Source organism: Momordica charantia, assembly GCF_013281855.1.
Source record: "Momordica charantia cultivar OHB3-1 chromosome 6 unlocalized genomic scaffold, Mcharantia_2.0 BLBB01000006.1, whole genome shotgun sequence".
Classification (NCBI taxonomy): domain Eukaryota; kingdom Viridiplantae; phylum Streptophyta; class Magnoliopsida; order Cucurbitales; family Cucurbitaceae; genus Momordica; species Momordica charantia.
The window spans coordinates 31,851,251-31,874,094 of NW_028275164.1; the positions used below are offsets into that span (position 1 = coordinate 31,851,251).

At 35.3% G+C, this 22,844-nt stretch overlaps 1 protein-coding gene across 6 annotated transcripts in view; it reads right to left on the minus strand.

The window, feature by feature from the left end:
- Nucleotides 1-412: 412 nt before the first annotated feature.
- LOC111025972 (ARM repeat superfamily protein) overlaps nt 413-22,844 on the minus strand; it is a 35,787-nt gene continuing 13,355 nt past the window's right edge. The window contains exons 8-28 of one of the 6 annotated variants that reach the window (XM_022303915.2): nt 20,771-20,850; nt 20,622-20,673; nt 20,286-20,439; nt 18,892-18,979; nt 16,721-16,823; nt 16,533-16,623; nt 14,695-14,780; nt 14,063-14,245; nt 12,842-13,093; nt 8,725-8,820; nt 8,541-8,635; nt 8,378-8,441; nt 8,194-8,281; nt 8,013-8,086; nt 6,618-6,881; nt 6,420-6,493; nt 3,688-3,794; nt 3,337-3,452; nt 2,060-2,137; nt 1,007-1,216; nt 413-878 (exon numbers count right to left, since the gene is read on the minus strand). In XM_022303915.2, the coding sequence (XP_022159607.1) occupies nt 1,007-1,216; nt 2,060-2,137; nt 3,337-3,452; nt 3,688-3,794; nt 6,420-6,493; nt 6,618-6,881; nt 8,013-8,086; nt 8,194-8,281; nt 8,378-8,441; nt 8,541-8,635; nt 8,725-8,820; nt 12,842-13,093; nt 14,063-14,245; nt 14,695-14,780; nt 16,533-16,623; nt 16,721-16,823; nt 18,892-18,979; nt 20,286-20,439; nt 20,622-20,673; nt 20,771-20,850 (2,355 nt within the window). In that variant the 3' untranslated portion in view covers nt 413-878. Of the gene's footprint in view, nt 1,217-2,059; nt 2,138-2,839; nt 2,973-3,336; nt 3,453-3,679; nt 3,795-6,419; nt 6,494-6,617; nt 6,882-8,012; nt 8,087-8,193; nt 8,282-8,377; nt 8,442-8,540; nt 8,636-8,724; nt 8,821-12,841; nt 13,094-14,062; nt 14,246-14,694; nt 14,781-16,532; nt 16,624-16,720; nt 16,824-18,891; nt 18,980-20,285; nt 20,440-20,621; nt 20,674-20,770; nt 20,851-22,844 lie in introns of those variants that run through there. The other 5 variants (XM_022303919.2, XR_015791895.1, XR_015791897.1 and 2 more) reach the window with 5 other exon arrangements.

The window sequence follows — 22,844 nt, forward strand, 5'->3', positions numbered from 1 at the left end:
AAAAGAAACAAGAAAAATCCTTCTTGTAATGGTTGTAGACGAATCATCAAAGAACATCAAACATGTACCAATCATGCGCGAGTTGAGCCTCTATTCATGTTGAGAGGACAGTGTCAAGGTTTTAGTAACAAGAAGATATGGCACTTGGCCAACATAATTTAAGCTTAGAAATAATACAGATTAAGATCAATAGATTTATTTGATAAGTCATAACTTTAAAAATTGTGTAATAAACCTCTAAACTTTTAATTTCATGCCTAATAAATCTATGAACTTAAAAAGGGTCTAATAAATCAAAAAATACCGTAACCTATTTGACATTTTAGAAAATTAATAGATTTATAATTTTATGTCAAATAGAACTCTAAAATTTCCATTTCCAATTATACTCCAAAAATAACAATCCACCAACTATAGCTCAAGACAAAAAAAGCTTATTAAAACATATTTCTGAGGCAATTTTAGTTATTACACTCGACCAAATTCATCAGTCTTAGTTTATTACAAAAAGAAATGAAGATAAAACTCCAACAGTATTATACATAACAATAGACTAATAAAAAATTACACTACAACCTTTACAACTTACTCCAACACAAACTACTGTACATTACATCCGAAATAAGTATAACTTAAAAATAAATATTCTCTTCCAGCCTCACGACAAGGAAAGTTTCCTAATCTGCATAGCCAGCATAGTCTTCAAAATTTTAACCAAATAAATAATATATCGCTGCAAAGTACCTCTGACCAGAAAAATCCATATTCCATTTCCAATTAACAAGAACGAGATCTTCAAACTCTCACTTGTGAAACACCTTCTTTAACGGCATTTCATGGCCTATGGCAATCAAACATTCCTCTTCCCATCCATTTCCCTATCGTTTCATTAAAGGGATATTGCATGTATATAGAACATAGTCATATTATAATAAAACTGGCTACTATAGCAACCGCTCAACTCTTTAAAACTGATGGATAAACATAACAAGGACGGTGAGGTTACCTAGTGAATCCATTTAGTCAAGTCCTCAAATCTCTGAGAAATTGCACTGTGATTCGTGCTTGTATACACGTCAATCAGTGACCGTAAAGCTTTGGATATCATTTCCCTCTTCTGGTTGTTGGTGGAATTTTCTTCACAGTCACACCAATTACTTCTCTCTCCGATCGATGAACAAAGTGCCTTGAACCATTCCTCAAGAAATGTTGCTTTCTAGAAAGGGTCAGGAAAACAAATTAAGATAACTAGACAAAGAACAGGGCTTGGAAAGCAGCTCAAGAAAGCGCCAGTTGTGGTCTGGCTTATGCAATGAAAATATTTATATGTAATAAAGACAATGTTTCACACTCTTGGAACTAGAATACAAAAATAATTAGTCTTTATACCATTACCTATGGAACACATTTAAATATAAAGCAAAAAATTCGCTAAAGATGTCATTATATTAAGAATAGTTGTATTTGTTTTACATGACAACCTTGTAAGAGAGTTCAAGAATATTTGATAAGTTGTTGACATTGATTCAATTATAACGATGTAAAATCAAACTAAATCCAATACATACACTATACCTGTCTAATACAAATTAATTCGAATATATAAATTTCACCGGAAGTAACTTATTTCAATCAAATTAACTTTTACCCTTACACATCTCATTTCCTTCAAATGGATTCCTGGTTGCTGATTTTTTTTTTTTTAATAATATCTGTGATTTTCAAAATATTTGGAAAACTTCAAATGCCAACCCCTTATCCCTGTAAGAGGCATTAAACACACTGTTTTAATACACACATTAGAAAACCAACTGAAGATGAATAAAAGTCCCAGTCCCATACATGACAAAGCTCGTATAAAATGCAATGCAAAAATATCTGTGTATGAGTCACCAAGTCTAGCTATATGTGCACATCGCACATAATTCCTGAACAAAAATTAATGCCCATGTCGAAGTCGAAGAATCTAAAAAGTGTATGAAAGGAAGCTGATATGCTCTAACCAAGTAAAGAAATTTACACTGATGTACTATAATCAGTAAAGAAATTGAGCACTTACTTTGACCAGAAAATCCTTGAGGGGATGATGGTCAGTGCTTGGAGCGAGACTTAAAACATGTAACATGGTTGACGTCAACTGTATACAACCAAAAGATTAAACAATTAAATAACAATTATCAAAAGGGAGGGAGGGGAAGTGATTAACTGAGACATCCATTTCGAGGACATAAACAAATACGGAAGTATTACTTCAAGAAATTAAGTTTTAGTTCCTGTGCTTCAATCTCTTTACTTTGAGCAATAGATACTCTCATTTGTTCTGCTTTGGTCTCTACGTTTATAGAAAAACAATTTCAGTCCTTATACGACTATACTTACTGGTGTCAAATTAAGTTCTCATGATAAAGGCAAATACCGTAACTTATTATAAGTACAAGAGCATGACTTGTGCTATTCAAAGTATAGAAACAAAAATAGAATAAGCAGCAACGAAATTGACATACTAACTGTTTCGTTCTACTATATTATGACATTTCAGAGTACATTATACAACTTCAGACTTTTTAGCCAAGGTGCGTGCTAGAACACTCATGGATATAAGAAAAAAAAAAAAGAAAGCTAAACTTTTCAGTCACTATACTTTAGAAGCTGGTGTCAAATTAAGTTCTCACTTTAAAGAAAAAGAGGGTAACTTACTCAAAGTACAAGAATAAAATTGGGCTATTCAAAGTACAGAAAGAAAGATAAAATAAGCAGCAACCAAAGACATACTGACGCTTCTTTTTTACTATATTATGGTACTGTACTTCAGAGTATAAGTTAGACTGTTTTATCATACATCGTATACAAATTCTGTGGCTGGAGAATTAACCATGTTCCATAGACATGGCCTTAAATTTGGAGCTAGGCATTCACCACCTTTGGCCAACTTCTCATTTATCGGCCCTTCCCCCTTGTAGCAATTTTATGATCTAATTGGGCAGAAGACCAACTTTCATGGACAATATTAGGATTAAGAAACATTGAGAAAATTTTGGAGGATGAAATAGAAATTCAATGAATAAAAAAAGAGATACAATGCGCTTTGGGAGTGAATTAAATTTTATAGCTTCCTTGTGAATGACATTCACAAAGGATTTTGTAAGCTTGCTTTTCGTTAGAGAAGAGGTTTTTGGTAATCACCAACTCTTGTCTGTTGGTTTATGAGTGGACAGCTAAACCCCCAATATATCCATATTACTTGGCCAATGGTAGAAATGAAAGTTTGTTTCCAAGTTCTGAATTTTTTCCCATAAACTAGTATTGCTCGTATTGAAATTGATTGAAGAGATTGACCTGCTTCTCAAGTGCAACCTTATATTTGAAACTCGGTGCAAGAATATGACTCGATTCTAGGTTCTCAATTGTGTGCTCCAGACCTTGGACTACATCAGGAAAAGACTTCCCATAGCCTGCACCAGAAAACAAACTTGATTTAAGTTCCCCTCTGCATGAAAGTTTCAATTTCTTTAGTACCTTGGAAAAATTTACATTAGTATGACTGGTATACAAGCATGCAATTCTCATTCCTAGTACCCGTCTCACCCTCCAAGAAATCAATAATGCAAAATTGAAACTGGAATTCAATAAGGTTGTGCATTTCAAATATTACGCTCTCATGCCAGCAGATAGTGAATACCTACTCACCATACACTGAAGCTGGCACAGATAAAGCAGCAGCAGCTTGTATCCTCACCTTGAAATTAGAGGAATCACGAAGTAGCAGCAAAAGAATATTGAAAAGTGATGAGACCCTAGCAAAATAGCAAATATCAAAATTTCGATAATAAATATCAATGTCCTTCAGCCAGTAAGAACAAAACTCTGGCATTTCATGAGGAAAAAAAAGAAAAAAGGCATAGCATTGGATGACCTAAGAAAAATGTACACCAAAATGACAAAGCACTGACAAGATACACTGTTGCCTGAGAAATTAGTACGCGGAAATGATTGAAAATGTGTATCATAAATCTTTCATACAATGTCATATTCACATCACATGTTATAAGTTATCATACAACACTATATTTCGATAGTGAAGTCTATAATTTCTCTAAGGAAACAGCCCATGATACATGCTCTCTATGGTTAAAATATGTTCACACATTTTAAGGTGTCGAATGGGCGGCTCAACATGTTTTTAATGAGCCCACAAATGATATTACCTTAAATGACCCAAACCACGTTAATGGAAAAAAGGGGCTTGTGACATGGTGAATAAGATATTAGTAGGATAAGATATCCTTTTGTTGAAGTTTATTGTTTTGTTTGTAAAATTATTTTTTACAAACGTTCACATCCTCCATAAACAGAGGAGGATAGTCTTTTGTCAAGAAACCTTTAGATTCCTTGTTACTGAAACTAATAATTTCTTTGTTTATTTTTGGAGCTTTAGTTAGGTTGGTATCAAATTGATATTCTCTAGGCCATTGGCAACCACCGATAAGGGCCTAAAACCCTCATCAACACAGATAGATATCAAGAAGGAACTTCATGTTGTGATATTGAACAACACATAACAAACCTTCAAGGTTACCACCAAAAAGGTTAGACTCTACAATAGAAGGTGGAAGAACTCCAACGACATTTGGTTCCAAATCAGCAAGACCATGGATGCTTATTCTCGAGAAGGTGAAAAATACTGACTCAAAAAGAACCAATGAGCCAGTTAGGGATTGTCTTATTATCAGGATTTTTGATACCCCCATCACAAAGAACTAATGTGCCAGCTAGAGATTGTCTTATTATCAACATTTTACCCCATCAAAAAAAAATTGAAATCCATGCCAGATCGTAAATTTTTTTTTTTTTTAACAAAATACAAACTTTTCATTGATATATATATAGAGATATCCCCTCAGGCCATGGGATTACAAAAAAGACTCCCAATTGGCAAAGATTTGAGAGACACTATAATTACAGAAAGACATTTGTACAAGCAGCCCATGAAGAAGCAAAAATTTTGACAACTTCCCAAAACATCTTCCTATCTGTCCCAAAACTTCCCAAGAATCCAAAGAAGCTTCATGTGCTCTTTCAGATATGGACCTTGAATGAGCTGAAGGAGTGTGTCCGGAGCTGAATTTGGAAAGCACCAATTTAACTTGAAGATCTGGAGAAGCTCCTTCCAATAATGCACCGCAAAAGGACGATTAAAAAATGATGTTGAAGCAATCTAAGGGGTTTCTTCGGGCAGCATCAAACGTCCGTTGATTTCTCTCAAGTCACAATTATGAGATGACTGCCTTGAAGCCATTAATCCAAAGAAAATGGGCCTTAGTATGAAATTTGGAGCCACAAAGAAGTTGACGGATGTTATTAGAAACCCTAAGATCCCAACTCCAAGAAACGTTGAACATTAGGAAGAACAATGCCCAACAAACAGAAGCAAACAGCAGAAAAATAACAAACGGCCCTGTGATTTTTCAGATTTGAAACACAGCAAACAAACGGAGGGTTGCAAGGCATGGAGGCCAATTTCTTTGGTAGAACCTCTGCTCAATTTACCTAGCATTTAAGGAGGATCCACAGCAAGATGTTCACTCTCTTTGGACTTCCCATACTCCATAGTAAAGAGAAAAAGTCAAGAGGTAAAGATTGAGCCGACAAACTAGGCTTACAGAGAGAGCTAACTGAGAAAATACCCGACTTTTCCAAACTCCAATATCTTGTGTCCTCTGATGCACTTCGACTAACCGACGAGAGAAGGCATAAAAGAGTTTCCAAATCATAAATCAGCACGCTGAGAATCAAGTCTCCAACTTGACAGATTCAATCCCAAGCATCACAACTTGACAGTGGAGTTTTAGTTTCGATAGTTCATTAATGATGGATATAATAGAAGCGAGAAAGGGTGTAAGCGTAGAATGATTATAAAATAGGTCGTGGATTTGTGGAATATGAAAAGGAAATGACATTGTTTATGGAATGATCCAATCATTAAGGGAATGCTTACTAATTTGAGATGAATCCAGCCACACTAATTCCATTACCTTGATTTGGTAAACGACAACGTGAATAAAATTTTTCACTAACATCCCACCATTCTCATTTCCTTATGTAAACATGACCTATATTTTGAAGCTTCAAACATGGCCAATTGTGGACACAATTTATCAACCTTGCTGAAGATTTTGAATTTGAATTTGATACTTAGCACCAAAGCTCTAATTGGATTGAATTTGAACAAAGCCGAAGAGTTTATGCCTAAAAATATTTTTTGACAATGTAGTTTTTACTTTTTTTACCTGTCCATATCCTGCAGTCACATGCAAAATAGTCTACAAAAAAGTTATAGTCTAAAATATAGCAGGAAGTAAAGACTATCTACTGGTTACTTGACAAGGTGATTTTATCAAACATATTAAATTTCATACTACCTGTCCATGTCGTGTAGTCTCAACGTTTCATTTAAAAATAAGTTGCTTACTGCATGACAAACATTCCACTGAACCTGTTCAACATAAGTTTAAATTTTAGTGATCAAGTAAGAATTAAGATTTATTGTTATAAAGATATATGCACACTAAAGCAAGCTTGAGGGAATAAGGCAACTAAACTTAACATGACAATGGTACCTTAACATTTCCCGTTGTGATCCCAGAAATAAATGCCTGAACTATGCTCTCGAGCAAACTTGAATTATAGAAAGTATCATAGAGATTTTTCGATGTGCATCCAGGATGGACTTTTGAATCACTCTTCGACAAAAGATCCTCAGATTTATTAGCCATTAAATATAACCCTGAATTGCTTACTGGCTTCTCACAGGTAGAAGGTGAACATGGAAACTTTATCAACCTTGAAAGATTTCCAAGAGCTCTGACAGCATTTGATTTAATCTGGTGGTGCAAAATACCGACATCAAGTAAAGCATGGGTGTAGAGACCCATTTTTTATATAAAAAAAAAGTACCGACATCAAGTAGTAAAAACAACTTCCCGATACAACATAATTCATACTAAAAACAAAAAGATCATATGTTGATGCCTGTTAAATATCTAAAAAATAAGACGTGGACTGTTAAAGCTTCATAGTGGTTTGATTAAGAAAGAAGTGGACTTTTAAAGGTTTGAAGATGATTGATGTACACTTCGTTCTTAATCAAACCTGTTAATGATAAGAAAAATAATTCTTCTTTTCTTAAGATTTAAATAGTTGATACGGGGTATAAATATTAGCTACAAAGAAGAAAAAGAAAATGAAACCCTTGCCTATTACCTATTAGGATAAGTAAATGCTTACCTATTAGGACAAGTAAATCCTAACCTGTCAAAACCAGGAAATTAAAAGATGATAATATAATTTAACAAAACCACTTGGATGCAAAAGACTTCAACCTCACCACATTCATACCAAAATAGCGTTAGAAACAGTGGACTTTTAAAGAAATCCATTAATCATCTTCAGAGCTGCCCCAACCATCCTTTCACATGCCTTCTAAAACAATATTATATTCTTTATTACAGTTCTTAAATTTCCTGATGATCCTGATTTGACGGAGTTTATCAGCCCACAGAACATAATACCATGTCCATATCTTATATAAGAACTTTTGGGAGGTGGGAATACAGATGACTTCTTGAAACCTATTTGCACAACCACACTACAGAACGGAGCCCAATTGAAAATGAAGCATAGTTTTTCTTGCCTTATTTAGCCAACCAACTCTATTTCCTCTGTGCCTATTACCAAACTAAATCTTACAGGATTTGCTATCTACAAAGCTGCTAAAAAACCAATGTATTTATTTCAAAAGAAAAGCAAGACACCTAATCTGGCTTATGGACAAATAGTCAGAATGTCCCAAGTACATCAGGCACCAAACTTAGCCCCTCTTAATTGACCCTAGCCCCTTTGGACCAATGAGCCACCCATGATGGTTTTTGAATTTCTCGTATATTAACATAATATTATATAAAAGGTTAAAGAAAAAATCCCACAATAATAAATTGGCAAAACAGAAGATTTACCTTATCTCCATCATTTGCTAGACGCAAACTGCACTCGATTAATAGTGTCAATAAATTGAAACGTTCAATTGAATCTACAAATAAACAGTAAAGTGATTAGAAAACCTTCCGTATTAGTATATAACAAACATAAGATTCACAAAATATAGTGAATCACCACTAGTCCATTCTCATAAACCACCTGTGTGCTGTCCTGAAGGAAAATCATCAAAAAAGCGACGCATCGACTCGCATATATTTGCCAATGCCCAAGAGGCTGTTACTCTTACCTGAAAAGTCGTAGGAATAGTTTACCTATAAAGATAAAGAGAAACAGATTGAATTGTACACTATTATTATCAATGAAGATTCATAAAAACAGTTACCGAAACCAAAGAATCGCGAGTATTGATCTCAACAGCATGGATGAACTTGTCAAGAATCTCTGCACTATATCATTTAGACATTTAGAAAAGGTTCAATCACCTTTTCAGATAAAAGGTAATGAAGATAATAAAGATTTTTATAACACCATTACTTTAGAAGCACCTTTGAGAAACTTGAGGAAAACATGATATGACACCAATGGCACGACAAGCAGCAGACCTCACCGAAGCCACCTCGTCATACAATGCAGCATTCACCTTTGAAATACAAAACATAGCTGTTCGAGAAACAATTTTATCCACCAAAATTGGATGCAGACTTAGGTCTAACCCAAATGAAAACTTACCACTGAAGACAAAATATACTCCTCCTTTTCTTTAGAGAGAGAGGAGAAAACAGAGGAAGTAATACCCGCAAAACATGTAACGGATGCAGCTCTCACCTTCCATAGAAAATCAAGGTTAAAAATCCATCCTAATAAAGGTAAACTCAACACATCACACTTTGCAGGATAAAAATATATTATTAAATTAAAAAAAAAACTAAAATTTTATTGATATATAACACATTCAGGCGGGAAAATGGTATTTCTTTGTTAATATCTCTAGTCAAACATGTCTAACAGCTTGATTAGAACCAATTAGCTAAAAACTAGAAAGGGATAACGTAGCTAAAGCTTGAGAACTTTTTTGAACAAGATACATGAAAATGAAGAAAAAATTATTCAAGGATACAAACACCCTTATGAGTGAAAAACAAAATAAAAATAAAGAAACAGAGAATCTAAGGAGATGTAATAAAAGCATCCCAACCTGATCAAATAAGACTAGGAAAATAATTCTCAAATAAATTAGAAAGCAACACCACTAAGAAGCCTTAAACTTAGCTAGATCAAGGCACTTAAGCTTCTCTTTACTCTTGCTTTTTTTTTTTTAACAAGATATGAACTTTTCATTGAAAATATGAAAAGGAACAAAATTTGTTCACAAACTCCAAGGGGTGAGATAGAAAGGAAAAGAAAAAAGAAGTAAATAAGAAAGAGGTAAAAGGCAGCAAAAACGAAAGCACAAAAGAACAATTACAATTTTCAATTACTTTACTCTTGCTTTTAGATGTTCTTTGATTTCTTCTAATAAAATGGTTTTTTGACTGCACTAACCCACATAAAATTACGAGCAATAATACAGCTAGAGAATATCAACGATTATCAACCCAATCACGATAGTACTATTTGTTATAACATGTATCTTGATGTAAATAGGAGTTTGTTATTATTTTTTTTAAGAATTGGGAGTCGGAGCTTTGCTCTCCTATACCCAGAGGCACCCGTGCCCGCCCTAAGGCCTGGACTCGGGAGATTGCCAACCTATCTACGAAACCCCGAAGTCCAACCGCCACATCACTACATTGGCTCTCACACATCATCAAAATCTCCCACCCTTTGTCCCAAATTCCACCATGGGAGAGGCTGAAATTTTCTCCAGCCATCATGCTTTGACCACCTTGCTGGCTAGAATCTGCTCGAATTTGGAATACCACCTTGGATTGCTCTTTTTTCATCACTGTCTAGCCTGAGGAAGATCATCAACCTATCCACAAACCCCAACGTCCAACCGCCATATCACTCACAAGTGGGCTCCATGCATCACGAATTCAAAATCTGCCACCTTTGTCCCAAATACCACCACGTGAGTGGCTGAAATTTTCTCCAACCATCATGGTTCGACTTTTCTGCTTATCCATCTTTTGCCATTGTGGTTATTTTGGTCAGAATCTGCTGGAATTCGGAACCTTTTTAAAAAAGGAATTAGGGTTTCTCATTTGTAATTCGTTCAGATATGATATTATAAGCTTTGGACCTCCATTAGACTCTAATTTAGTGCATTCAAATTAAATTAGTTTCTATATTTTTCTTTGGTAATATGGTAGAGCAAAAATAAATTGTGATATCTGATGTGGTTTATTTCAGGACTAGTTTTGGCAAAGAAAAGAAAAATAGACTTACGGGAATTGTATGTTATTATTGTCGTAAGTCTCTTTTCGTCACTACCACCATTTTTTTCCAAATGATTTTTCGTGGTTGTTTTGTACTTGGAGGCTTTACCACCTCAGCAAAGAAGTACCTTTCTTGATCTTTAATAAATGCAAAGGTAAGTGATGTGTTTGTTTTTCGTAAATAAAGTCAAGGACCAAAAAGCGAAAGCTTTTCCTGCCTTTGTATTCGTCGACCACAATATTGGGCTTTCCACCAAAATTAAAGACTTTGGTGATTTCTATAAAGCTACCTCTCTTGTTCATCGTCTTTAAGATCCAAATACAGTCATTGTAGTGAAATTTTCTGTAGAACTATTGGGCTTTGGTGTTAAGAGTAGATACACAATGGTATCGGCTATCCATAGAAGCAGAACTTCAGCGACTGTGATGGGAAAAAACCTCTAAAGGTGGGTCTCATCAATCTGAACAACCCTCCCCTATCTCTTCTTATCAAAGCTAAGAGGTCTTGTTCTCAACTCTAACTGTAATCTTGTGGTTGACCATAACTTAATTCCTCGCCTATGAAGTGTCTCCCATATGACATTATTGTGAGCTCACATTTGTGTCTTTTTGATTCATGAATGTTAGGTATCTGTTTCATTAAGGGATCACAGTTGGATCAAGGGTGCGATGGATAGCCCTAGGGTCCCCACCATACTCAACAACAAGCTGACCGAGTTCGAGAACTGGGCAGCAACCAAACGAGCTCATCCTCATCTCTTCAACTCTGACTCTGGCCATCGAATCTGCTCAACCTCAAGCTTTATCTACTCGAGCATTTTGTGGCCACGACAATGGATCAACTTGGATTGAAGAATGAGGAATTTGAAGTAAGATTTTAGTTCCTACGCTATGCTAGACGAGGGGCCAAGTCGTAAGATCCACAGTCCACCATGGGAAGGAAGTGAATCAAAGAGAGAGAGGGGGGGGAAAAGAGGGAGAAAATAGAGTGAAAGGGGAATTGAAGGGAGGGAAATGGAAGGGATATTTTATTTTTGGTTAGATTTAGTTACACTAGGTTAATTGGATTAATCCATGTAATTATGGCAATTACCCATGAGCCTAGCCTATATAAAGGCATGTGACTTCCCTCTGCAACTTTATTGTTTTCAGATGAACACAATCTGCCTAAGGCTTTTCGACTCCATTAAGATCAAAAGAAATTATTGTGGTTTGGAGAACTCAATCTGCTCATGAGGCTCCTAACATGTCAAACCAACCGAACATAGCTCAAGTGGTTAAGGCACCTATCTTTGACCAAAAGGTCATGAGTTCGAACCCCCACCCCTTATGTTGTACAAAAAAAAAATGAGGCTCCTAACATAAAAGGATTCCCTTCCTTTGGAGAAGGGTCAAAGAGACTAACACATGACATTCACTCTTCCAAAGCTCCTACGTTTTCCATCGGTAAGTATATTGACCTAATGAAATCAAGAGATTCGTGTAAATTGAGGAATGTTGCTAAATGCTGCTGCTTTCTTCTGGTTGGACAAACGGTTGGATACTGGTCCACTGTCTATGAAGTTTCCTAGGCTATTTTCCTCTCCTCTCGAAAATAGTTTTAGTTAAGTATTCATAAAAAGCTGCAAAAAACTGGAATCTTGGTTTCCGCGGACTATTTAATGAAGTGGAAATTGAAGAATGGGCTACACAATCTAATGTTCTCCCTGATAGTCTGTATTCATAATAAAAAAATTTATGGATTTGGCCCTTGGATCCTTCAAAAACCTTTACATCGTTCGCTCTTAAAAGGATACCATTGGAGATACAGGAAATACAACTTTTACAAATAGTTGCCTACTACCAGTTTTAACTTTATTTTAACCTATTTGTTCTAGTCTCTTCTTATATGAGTCGATATGTCTAAAATTAAAATCCTACTAAAATGGGTTTCATGCCCTCTAGTTAGAAAGACATGCAAAAACAACAAATAGAAAATCATGGAAGGATTAATAATGCAGTAGTCTACACTAAGCATTTCATAATAATAAGATTATGAAGTCTAGCAAGGAATGGAAAAAACTTCTTTTCAGACAACGGAAACAATTAGCATCATAATAAGCTTGGGGTTTATAAAATCTACATAATTTTTTTTTTTTTTATAAATTGGAGTCGGAGCTTTGCATCCTTATACATGGGGGAACCCACGCCTCCCAAGGCCGAAACCCGAGAGACATCAAAGATTTTTAGTATTAAGCTCACCCGAAGCTTCAAACTTGAGACCTCTAGTCGGTATGACCTAGAGAACCCAAGCCCTTGCCAACAGGACCGTCTCAAATCTTCATGATTCATTCCAATTCATTTCTCCTTTTCTGTTTTTAGTATAACCATGTTCATGTATAGGTTGTCTCGCTTTCAGTAGCTATCCAGCATAATTCTAGGAGTCACAAAGCATTTGAATAGACATAAGGGAAAGAAAGTTAGTCTACCATTGCAGAAGCATGCAACAAACTCCTTGGTAAATGCTTCTCAATCACCTCACACCACTGCATCATTCCTGCACATGCCTCCTCCGAACTGTCAACAGTCTCATCTAAATTCTTTATTTCATATGATGGAGCTGATGAGACCTTTTTCATCCTTATGCAGTCAGAAGTAAATGGAGAATCAAGTAGGTTATCATCCAGAAGATCCTCAGTACCTTTAAACCCAGATATTGCTCGAAGACATTCATCCAAAACCTGACAGCATTAAAACGTGGAAAGAAATAGTAAAATGAGATGCAACAGAGACGAAAACTCTTAAACATCAAACTTTTGATGTACCTCAATTTATGAGTTTGGCAATTATAATCCCTACAAGATATTAAAATGGAAATGATCCATACAAAAATCCACTAAGTAATTGATAAACACCAAAGTATTGTTTAAAAGAAAAAATCTTCCGCTGGCCAATGAATTTTCGAAGAAAATAGATCAGTCACGTGACTCTAAGATTTCTGAAACCTGGTTCAATCCCACTAGTCATCCTATCCAAATAACTAACATCCAGCTTAATGGAGATAACTTTCTTTGTTGGTTTCAAAGTGTTCGGATGTATATTCATGGACAAGGTAAAATTGGCTATCTTAAGCATTGATTGTAAAAAGTCCTTTATTTACTACGTGGGATGCCAAACATTCTAAGGTAATGACATGGTTAGTTAATTCTATGGATGAGGAGATCAATGCCAACCATATGTGTGATTCTACGGCAAAGGAATTATGGGAGAACGTAAATGACATGTATTTTGACTTGGAAAACCAATCTTAGACTGACTTTAAAATTGAGTGAAATACAACACGGAACTGATACACTTACAATTTTTTCTTTTTTAACAAGATACAAACTTCATGTTCCTAAACTAGGATGCAATCTTTCATCCGGCAGTAGAATCTCTCTAACTATCGTATCATTTTCTTTGAAGCTCATTGTGTTTTTTAGGTCAGGACTCAAGAATATGGTTGGACGTGCTAGGATGCTCAATGGTCTCTACAGGTGAAGAACTTTAACTAGTAATAAATAAGCTCAAGGTTTTAGTAGTGTTAGTTCTCCATCTGTTAATGAAAAAATAATGCTTCGGCCTCTTAGGTTACAACATCCTAGTTTTTTCTACTTAAAAAATATATAGATGAAAAGTCAAAGACATGAAAGAGGCAAAGAGCATTTTACCTTGATAGCGGCCGTCATAACTTTTTCTCCAATAATTCCAACACTGTTTCTCATATGCAACCTCCACTGCCCTGTAGAAACTTCAGGAGCAGCTTCATTTAGAAAGCTGTAAACAACTGAGGAAACTTGTTCCCAGAAAGCAAACATGACGTGTGGGTAATTGTGTGATACAGCTTTTAAGGCCTGCAACAAAATAGTTCTCAGATATAGTATCAACCATAAATTCTATGTAATTCTTCCAGAAAAAAGATATCCTTTAAAATCTCACTCATTAAACGACCTAATAGCTTTAATGAGCCATTTACTAATACTCTGCATCTCAAACTGGAGAGCTACATCCTATGCATTTAAATACTTCACAATTCAATCATAGTTGCACGAATTATTGTTTAAGCATTCATAAGTTAAATGTTGAAATGCTTCTTCCAATAATAAATTAAGTGCATTCCCAATCAGGCGAAACAAACATTCAAGCAAATGGAAACATGATACATGACAATATCCATAGCCATGACAATACATATATGAAGTCATGTGAACAATATTATGTCCTTGAAAGAGAAGAGCTGCAAGAATAAAATCAGTGATCAGAAAGAATTAAACTGAGAATAAGATTTTCTATGTAATATTACCTGAAGAGCCTCAATGCATACGGTTGGGTTGGTTAGTTGCTCAGAATACTGAAGTAATGTGACAAGTACACTGTTACCCTTTTGAGCTACAGAAAGACAGAAAACAAATCACGTGGATCTAAAGGAAGTTGATCAAAATAAATCACAGAAGTTCATGCCATTTTATTTGAAATGATCCATTAATTACTAAAAGAATACAACATAGACACGGACAAATGAAATTCTTTAGTAATTATAGTCTTATGATGATCAATAACTGGAACCCCTTCTTAGCTTCGAGAGGGGGTTTTCTCTATCCCTACCCCTAAGCTATTTTCTCTTTTGTTGTCTACAATATTAAAATTCCATTCTCTTTTTTTTTTTAACAAGAAACATCTTTTCATTGATATATGAAAGGGAGAAAAGGTTCAAGGATACAAACTCCCGAAGAAGAGAGAGTTAAAGAAGAATAAAAAGAGGTCCAACTAGGAGCAATACAGATACTAAAATTCCGCTCTTGAAAAAAAAAACAAGACGAAAACAAAAACAAAAGGATAGACCATAGACAAGAACAAAGAACAATAAGCATCAGGATAATTCACGGACACTCCATTTTTGGCAGAGTGTCTATATCAGTCAGATATGTGTCGAACACGGATACGCCCGGACATGTGTCTGACACGTCAATTTTAGTGTCCAATTATTTTTTTTATATCCGTGAGTGTCCAAGCCAGCTTGCTCGCACCTCGACTTATCTCACGAGACAGCCGCCTGACCCTACTACAATTATTATTATTATTATTATTTTGGACACGTTGAACATAGCTAGGACACAACTTTTGATTTAGAACCTAAGAAAAAAAAAAAGCCTTAAATGCTTCTCACTCTCGACTTCTACCCTCCCACCATGCCGATTAAGAAAAAAAAAACCCATAAAACTTTGCCCACTGGACTGAGTCACCATGGCTCCCTTCGCCACCACCACCAGTTTCGCCATTAATGCTAACGCCCACTTGTCACCGAGACCGAGGAGAAGTAGAGGAAAAAGAAAAGTGAAAGTTAATGATATGAAGAAGAATAATTAATAGAATCAGAAGATTAAGGAGAAAAAGGAAAAAGAACGAGGAGAATGAGAAGAAGAGAGAAGAAGAGAAGATGGAGATGATGGAGAAATGTCAGAAGCATCAAAGATTGCATGCAATATCAAGAAGAGAGAAGAAGAGAAGATGGAGATGATGGAGAAATGTCAGAAGCATCAAAGATTGCATGCAATATCTCCCCTTCATGACTGACCGATGGCAACTTTTCTCTTCAAATATATATAGGTAACTTTTGGCATTGTTTCTTTCCAAACTAACAAATAACATTATTTAAAGCTGGTTTTAATTTTTAGGCATAGTTTGTTTAATATTTTCATATTTTAAAAGTTAAGTATTTTTTTTTATCTATAATAGTTATAGATAATATTTATTTAGATTTTGTACTATTGTCACTTATTGAAGAAAAAAGGTTAAAGCTATTTTTTTGAGATGGTGAGAAACTAAGATATGAGACTTATTTAAAGGATATAAAAAGGAGACAACCCCAATTGTTAATATAATCTAAAAACTACCAGTTAAAGCTTGGGCAGATTATCCAAAAGAAACAATAGATAAAAGAATAAATAAACAAGTCTGTTTAAGGAAAAAAGTAGAAAATAATTAAAGCCATAACAACTAAATTGATTAAGTAAACATCACACAAAAATCCCCATGATGCTAAACCAAATACAGTCACGTTACGATTTGAAGACTGTTGAACAATTAATATCTAAAACAATCAAGAACATGTCAGGAAATAACCACAAAACATAAGCCAACCTGTGGATATTTGTTTGGAAAGCATCTCTTTTACATGAGGCGAGGACTGAGAAGTTGACAAGGTTGCATTTAAGCAACTGATAGTAGCAGCCTATAGAAAAATAAAAAGAAATATACTTCCTAATCAACTACATAAAGGAAACTCGAACTAAAAAAAGAAGAAGAAGAAGAAAAAGAAAAAATCTAACCAGCAGGTAAGTTTGATCACTTTTGAATGGAAAGCCTTCTTCAATTGTCGCTTGTAAAGCTTTTACTATGTTCGGCAACAACTCTTCAGGCATCCTTGGATATCTGGTGCAATAACAAGATTTTTCAACATATTACAACCCAATGCTGGTGTGACCTCAAAGGAGAGAAATGATCTTATTGATGATTTAACCCAAAATGAAGTACAAAGCCCTTAGAGAGCTGCAGTTCAACTTGACTAGCAGTCGGACAAACAAGCTTTTAGGCTAATTTAAAACAACCAACTAACTAACTAACTTGACTAAGATTAAGTTTTTCGTGTGGCATGTTTTACTTAGGAAAGTGAGCACCCTGGATCGTGTTCAAAGGACCTCTTCGTTCTGTTTGGGGTCACAATGGTGTGTTCTCTGCAAGAACGCTTCGGAAGACCTGAATCATTTTTTTTTTATACGAAACAAAACTTTCGTTGAGAAAAATGAAAAGGATACAAAATATACACCAAAATGCCTAAAAAGGGCATACAAAAAACAGTCCAGCAAGAAGAAGCCCCCTAAAGAAAAGGGATTGTGGGGGCATTTGGAGGCGATTCTTTGAGGTCTTCGAGGTGGCTCGGGTTTGTAACAAGGATTGTGGGGTTATGTTGGAGGAAGTGCTTTTATCTCCTCCTTTTCGGGAAAGGGGGAGTTTTTTGTGGCAAGCTTGCTTCTTAGCTATTTTGTGGGGGATTTGGATTGAGCGAAATAATAGAATCTTCAGGGGATGGGGAGGGGCATGGAGTCTACTTGGGATCTCATAAGATTTAATGTCTCTTTATGGGGTCGGTTTCAAAGTTGTTCTGTAATTATCAGCTAGGCTCGGTTTCAAAGTTGTTCTGTAATTATCAACTAGGCCTTATTCTTTTGGATTGGAGACCCTTTCTTTAGTTGGAATTTTCCTTGCGGGTTGTTTTCTTGTTTGTCCATGTTCATATGTTTTTGTTTTCATTTGTCTCAATGAGAAGTTTAGTTTCTCATTTAAAAAAAAAACTAACATTAAAAAAAACTAACTTGACTAACTAACTGACTGATAAGTACAACTAATGGGTAGATAATTACATCAAATGCTCTAACTAGTGAAAATTCACACAAATACACGCACAGCCCTAGGTTTAACTCTCTATAGGGTGGAACAAGTCATTCACCTTTTCATTCCCTTTTTTTTTCAGCCTTTGGTAGTCAAAAAGGCTTCTTGCGCGGGGAACCAAATTTTTCTTAAATATATGATGAGTTCTAATTTTTGATGGACCTCAAGTGTCTATGAATTTAATTAAACGGTTTGGAAGCTTTGTAAAACTTAGGTTAATACGTGGAACGATTTTTTGGCTTAAATATAACTTTGCTCCCCTATATCCGAGGGCACCCACACCCACCCGAAGGCCCAGAGACTCGAGAAACATCAATAACTTTTGGTATTAAACTCACCCAAAGGTTCGAACTTGAGACCTCTAAGTCGGTATGGCCGGAGACCCCAAAGCCCTTTGCCAACCAAAAAAAAAAACTGCAGGTTTTTGTCTTGAAATGTCATACCAAAGACTTGTATTGACATGGACGAAAGTCATCTTTTGCTTTTGGTGGCTACTATGATTTTTAGATGTTGTTTAAACAAGAAAAAATAGTATTCCTTAACTAAGAAGTATCTTCCCAACTCCCTTATCTTTTTTTTCTTATAACGGCGAGTCAAAGCTTTGGTCCCTTATACCCAGGGGCATTCGCACCCGCCCCAAGGTCGGGACTTGAGAAAGTTAAACAATTTTTGGTATTAAGTTCACTGAAAGATTCGAACTTGAGGCCTCTAAGCCAATATGACCAAGAGATCCCAAGCCGAGCTGCCCTCGAGGCCCTAACTCCCTTATCTTTTAAAACTTAAGGTCATTTATTTTTTAAGAGGGAATATTTGTTCTAGTGTTAATTAATAGTAATGTTTTAGTTTTTACTTTTTAGTTTTAAGTTTGTTTTAGTTTCTCCGTTTACTTGAATGATCTTATGCATTTGAAGTAAAAATACATGGTTGTGCCAACATACCAAGTCAACCTAAATTCAGTGGTAAAATGCATAATATCTAATAAAGTTCATCGTTCCATACAAAATAAGGAAAAAAATATTACTCCGATGAGACATCTAGAAGAATTACATACGGAGTAGATGATATCAAATGTAAAAGAATCTTGAACAAGATTGTCAGCAATCTACCATGAGTCGAACGTTGGATCAAGTATAGAACACCTGCATCAAAAAATACAATTGAAATACTCATGCATATAAATGGAAAGGGACGAAAACACGTATAAAAGGAATGAGTGGATGAAAAGATAAAATTACAACATGATAAGAGAACTTAGAAACGGAACTTAGAAGTATTGAAACCACAGAACAGATTAGGAAAGAATATGATAGGAACACAAATAGAGATACGATAAGGAAATAGGAACATTGTGGTTCATATTATTGGAAACAAATTAAAATGAAAATAAGCTACAATGAAGTTAAAGTATTGAAACCCCTATCTGATGCAGAACAGAGTAGGGAATGAAACATTACAAACAGGAAAAGAGATATGAGGCAAACGAGATACCCAACTCGATGTATTTTTCATATACTTGACTCATTTTGCGACAAATTCTCCTTCATGTAAATCTTTACTTTTTTTAAAATAAATTCCCCCTTCCTTGTACCCAATTCCTTATTGATGTCTCTATTTAACATTCTAATTAGACCATTAAGTATATCAACAAAAAAAAACACTCCAACCCCCCGTATTTTCTCCTTATGGTATCATGATGTGTCTCTTCCCTCCTTCATCCGATGAAGAAATTACTTCAACAAATCAACTATGCCGAATATCTTTTTTTACAAGCAAAGAAATTTAAAAAATTACAATTGGACATATAAAACCTTACAGCCAACAACCAAAGTGGTGGTTTGATTTCTTATACCAGATTGAACCAACTTTTAATTTTTCTATCTCTGCTTGAAATTCAACGGACTTTGAAGAAGTTCCACCACAACTTTGAATTGGGCATGAGCATAATTTTAGGATTTAATAAGACAAATCTCTAGCTTGGAGGGAGCGATTTGACCTATCAAGATCAAATCATCACATTGGAGTTCCTTATCCTCATAATTTGATCTTTACTCAGTTCAATAATATTTGTTTTAATTTGGATGCATTTATTTTTCCTTGTTAATTATGTGGGAGCTGCTGTTTTTTTTAATTCCTCTTTTCTCTCCTTTTGAAGATTGTATCCTTAAAATATTTTTTTTGTTTCTTTTCATTATATTAATGAAAGGCTTTGTTTCTTATTCAAAAAAAGTATAAAGCTTAAAAATTGTTAATCCGAGCATAGCTCAAGTGGATAAAGCACTTTAATACCATCTCAAAAGTCGATAGTTCAATCTCTCATCCATCTCGCAATTGACTTGGGAAGTATAAAGGTTAAGATGCAATCAAGCAGCAAACTTAAATACAGTGAAAAAGAAAAAGAACGGAGAACCAAACAATCATAAACTTTGCAATACACTTACTGAGTACCTATGTGAAGTTGCATCAGTATCTGCCCAAGGGAAATCGAAAGTGGCATAAAGGATCCACATTTAGTTGGATCTTTGTATTCTGCAATCTGCAAGGAAATGGAAGCAGTCCTATCCAACAGAACAACCAGGGCTGCAGCAGATGCAGTCTGTGCCTGGGAAAGCCAAAGCAGAATGTAATAGATAGAAGCACCTAGCACCACTGAATGAATAGCATAAAATGGCAAAAATAGATACATAAAAAAATAAAAAAAGGAACCACACTTTCAGCCTATTTTCAAACCAGGAATTGAATAAACTGGGTTTATTAAACAATTACAGGAAAAATAATATAAACCTTCAAAAAAGGATCAAATAGCAGACATGTCATTAAAGTTGCGTCAAATTTCCTACAAGAAATAAGTATTGCATATAAGTAGACCACAAGGAGTGGACAGAGAAGATAGAACAAAAAACTTCAGCATCAATATTATAATGGCAACCTACCTTGAAAGCAGCACATCCCGAGTTGGCAAAAGAAGCGTCCATTGGCTGGTGAATGCTTTGGGGTCAGCTTGGCAAAGATCCTATCAACCAAAATTACGACAACATAAAATCTTGAAATTTTTCTCCAAGAAAAAAAAAAGGATAATTCCAAGTATGGTCAACATGAATAAAATGCCGATAGAATTATCTAGCAACTAAATTTTAATTGCATTGGAAATTGTATGGTCGGTCGCCAGTAAATCTAGAAATGGAGCAAATACTTCCTTTTGGCTTGACAGGTGGCAGCTTGAATCACCCTTAGCCTCCCAATTCCCTCATCCACATTCAATCTCTCAATACAAACAAGCATCTGTGAGGGATATTTGGAAGAACGAACTTGGCATTTGGGACTTTGGTTTCCATACACACCTTAAAGATGTTGAAACTGAAGGTTGGGCCTAACTTACCAACCTCCTTGCGCACATTCACCTCAACCGATCGGAGGATTTTTGGGTTTGAAAACTTGACAGCAAAGGGGCCTTCTCAACCAAATCTATCCTCCTTAATTTGGCCCCAGAAGAGAATTATTTCCAACCTATACTTGCCAAATCTAATTGGGGAAACATCTACCCAAAAAATATCAAATTCTTCATTTGAGAGCTCGCAGACAATTCTATAAGCACCCATATAGGCTACAGCGTGGTTTACCTCACATATTTGTTTCTCCTCAATGGTGTCTTCTTTGCAAAAAAGATGTGGAATCACCAATCACACATCTTCCGTACTTGCTCATTTATCTCAATATTTTGGGACATGATTCTATCATCATTCAGTTGGAAAGTGAACCCTCAAATCAAATGGTATCTTCACATATTTGCACTCAGATCACCTTTTTAAAAGAAAAAGAGCTCCTATGGAAGATGTTATTACAGCGTCATTTTGGACAACATAAAAGGAAAGGAGCCAAAGGTTTTTCTTTGTCGTTGAAAAAGAGCTTTCCTTCTATAGACTCTTTGACAATATTGTTTTTCATGCTATTTCTTAGTGTAAATTATCATTTCTCTTTCACTCATACTTTTTATTCTCTTTTGACCAGTTCGAGAAGTTTCACTTATTTCCATTGGTTTGTGGGGCTCTCTCCCCCTTTCCTTTTTGTAACTTCATACATCAACAAATATATATAATTGTTATCATCTAGAAATTTTATAGTCAAAAGGTTTGAATTCTTTGGAGGACAGACTTTAATGGCATCATTGGCATCATTTTTTTTATAAGAAACTTTCAGAAAGTATTAGAGCTGAACAAAAAGAGAACAACCTAAAGACAAGGGCCAGAGAGAACCTCTTCCCAAAAAGAAAAACTACTGAACAAAAAGAGAACAACCTAAAGACAAGGGCCAGAGAGAACCTCTTCCCAAAAAGAAAAACTAACACAAAAAGTCTCCCAATTTCTAATAATCATAGAGAGGTTTTTTTTTTTTTGGGAAAAGATACAATTTCATTAATGTAATGAAATATAGAGATGTACAAAATGGGAAAGGTATCCCAAACCAATGGAGTTACAAAAAGGCTTTCCAATTCGTTAATAAAGAGACAAAACCATAGTGAGTAAAGATAAGAGAGCATTTGCACCAAGATACAACCTAAGATACTATAGAATCAAAAATGCATTTGCTGTTCTGTTCTATTCCTTGAAAGAGCCTGTGATTTCTTTCCAACCATATCAACCAAAGCAACGCCCAAACAAAATGTGTCCATAGGATTTTTGCCTCCTTTGAGAAAGGGTGCCCTGTGAATGTGGTTGATAATAGGGTGTGAAGGTCCGAAGGTAGCGCTATTGACCAACCAAAAGATGATAGGAGAGTGTCCCATAGAGAGGATGAAAATCTGGAAGTAACGAAAATGTGTCCCTGAGATTCACCATGTTGATGACGGGGAACACACCAATGAGGAGTGAGGTTGTAATTACTCTTTATTGAAGGAAGGCAAATGTTAGACCCCGTGTTAATAGCAAATGAAATTGTGAACCTCTACAAAACTAAGAAGAAAAGGGGTTGTCTGTTAAAGATTGACTTGTAAAAAGCCTTCAATAGGGT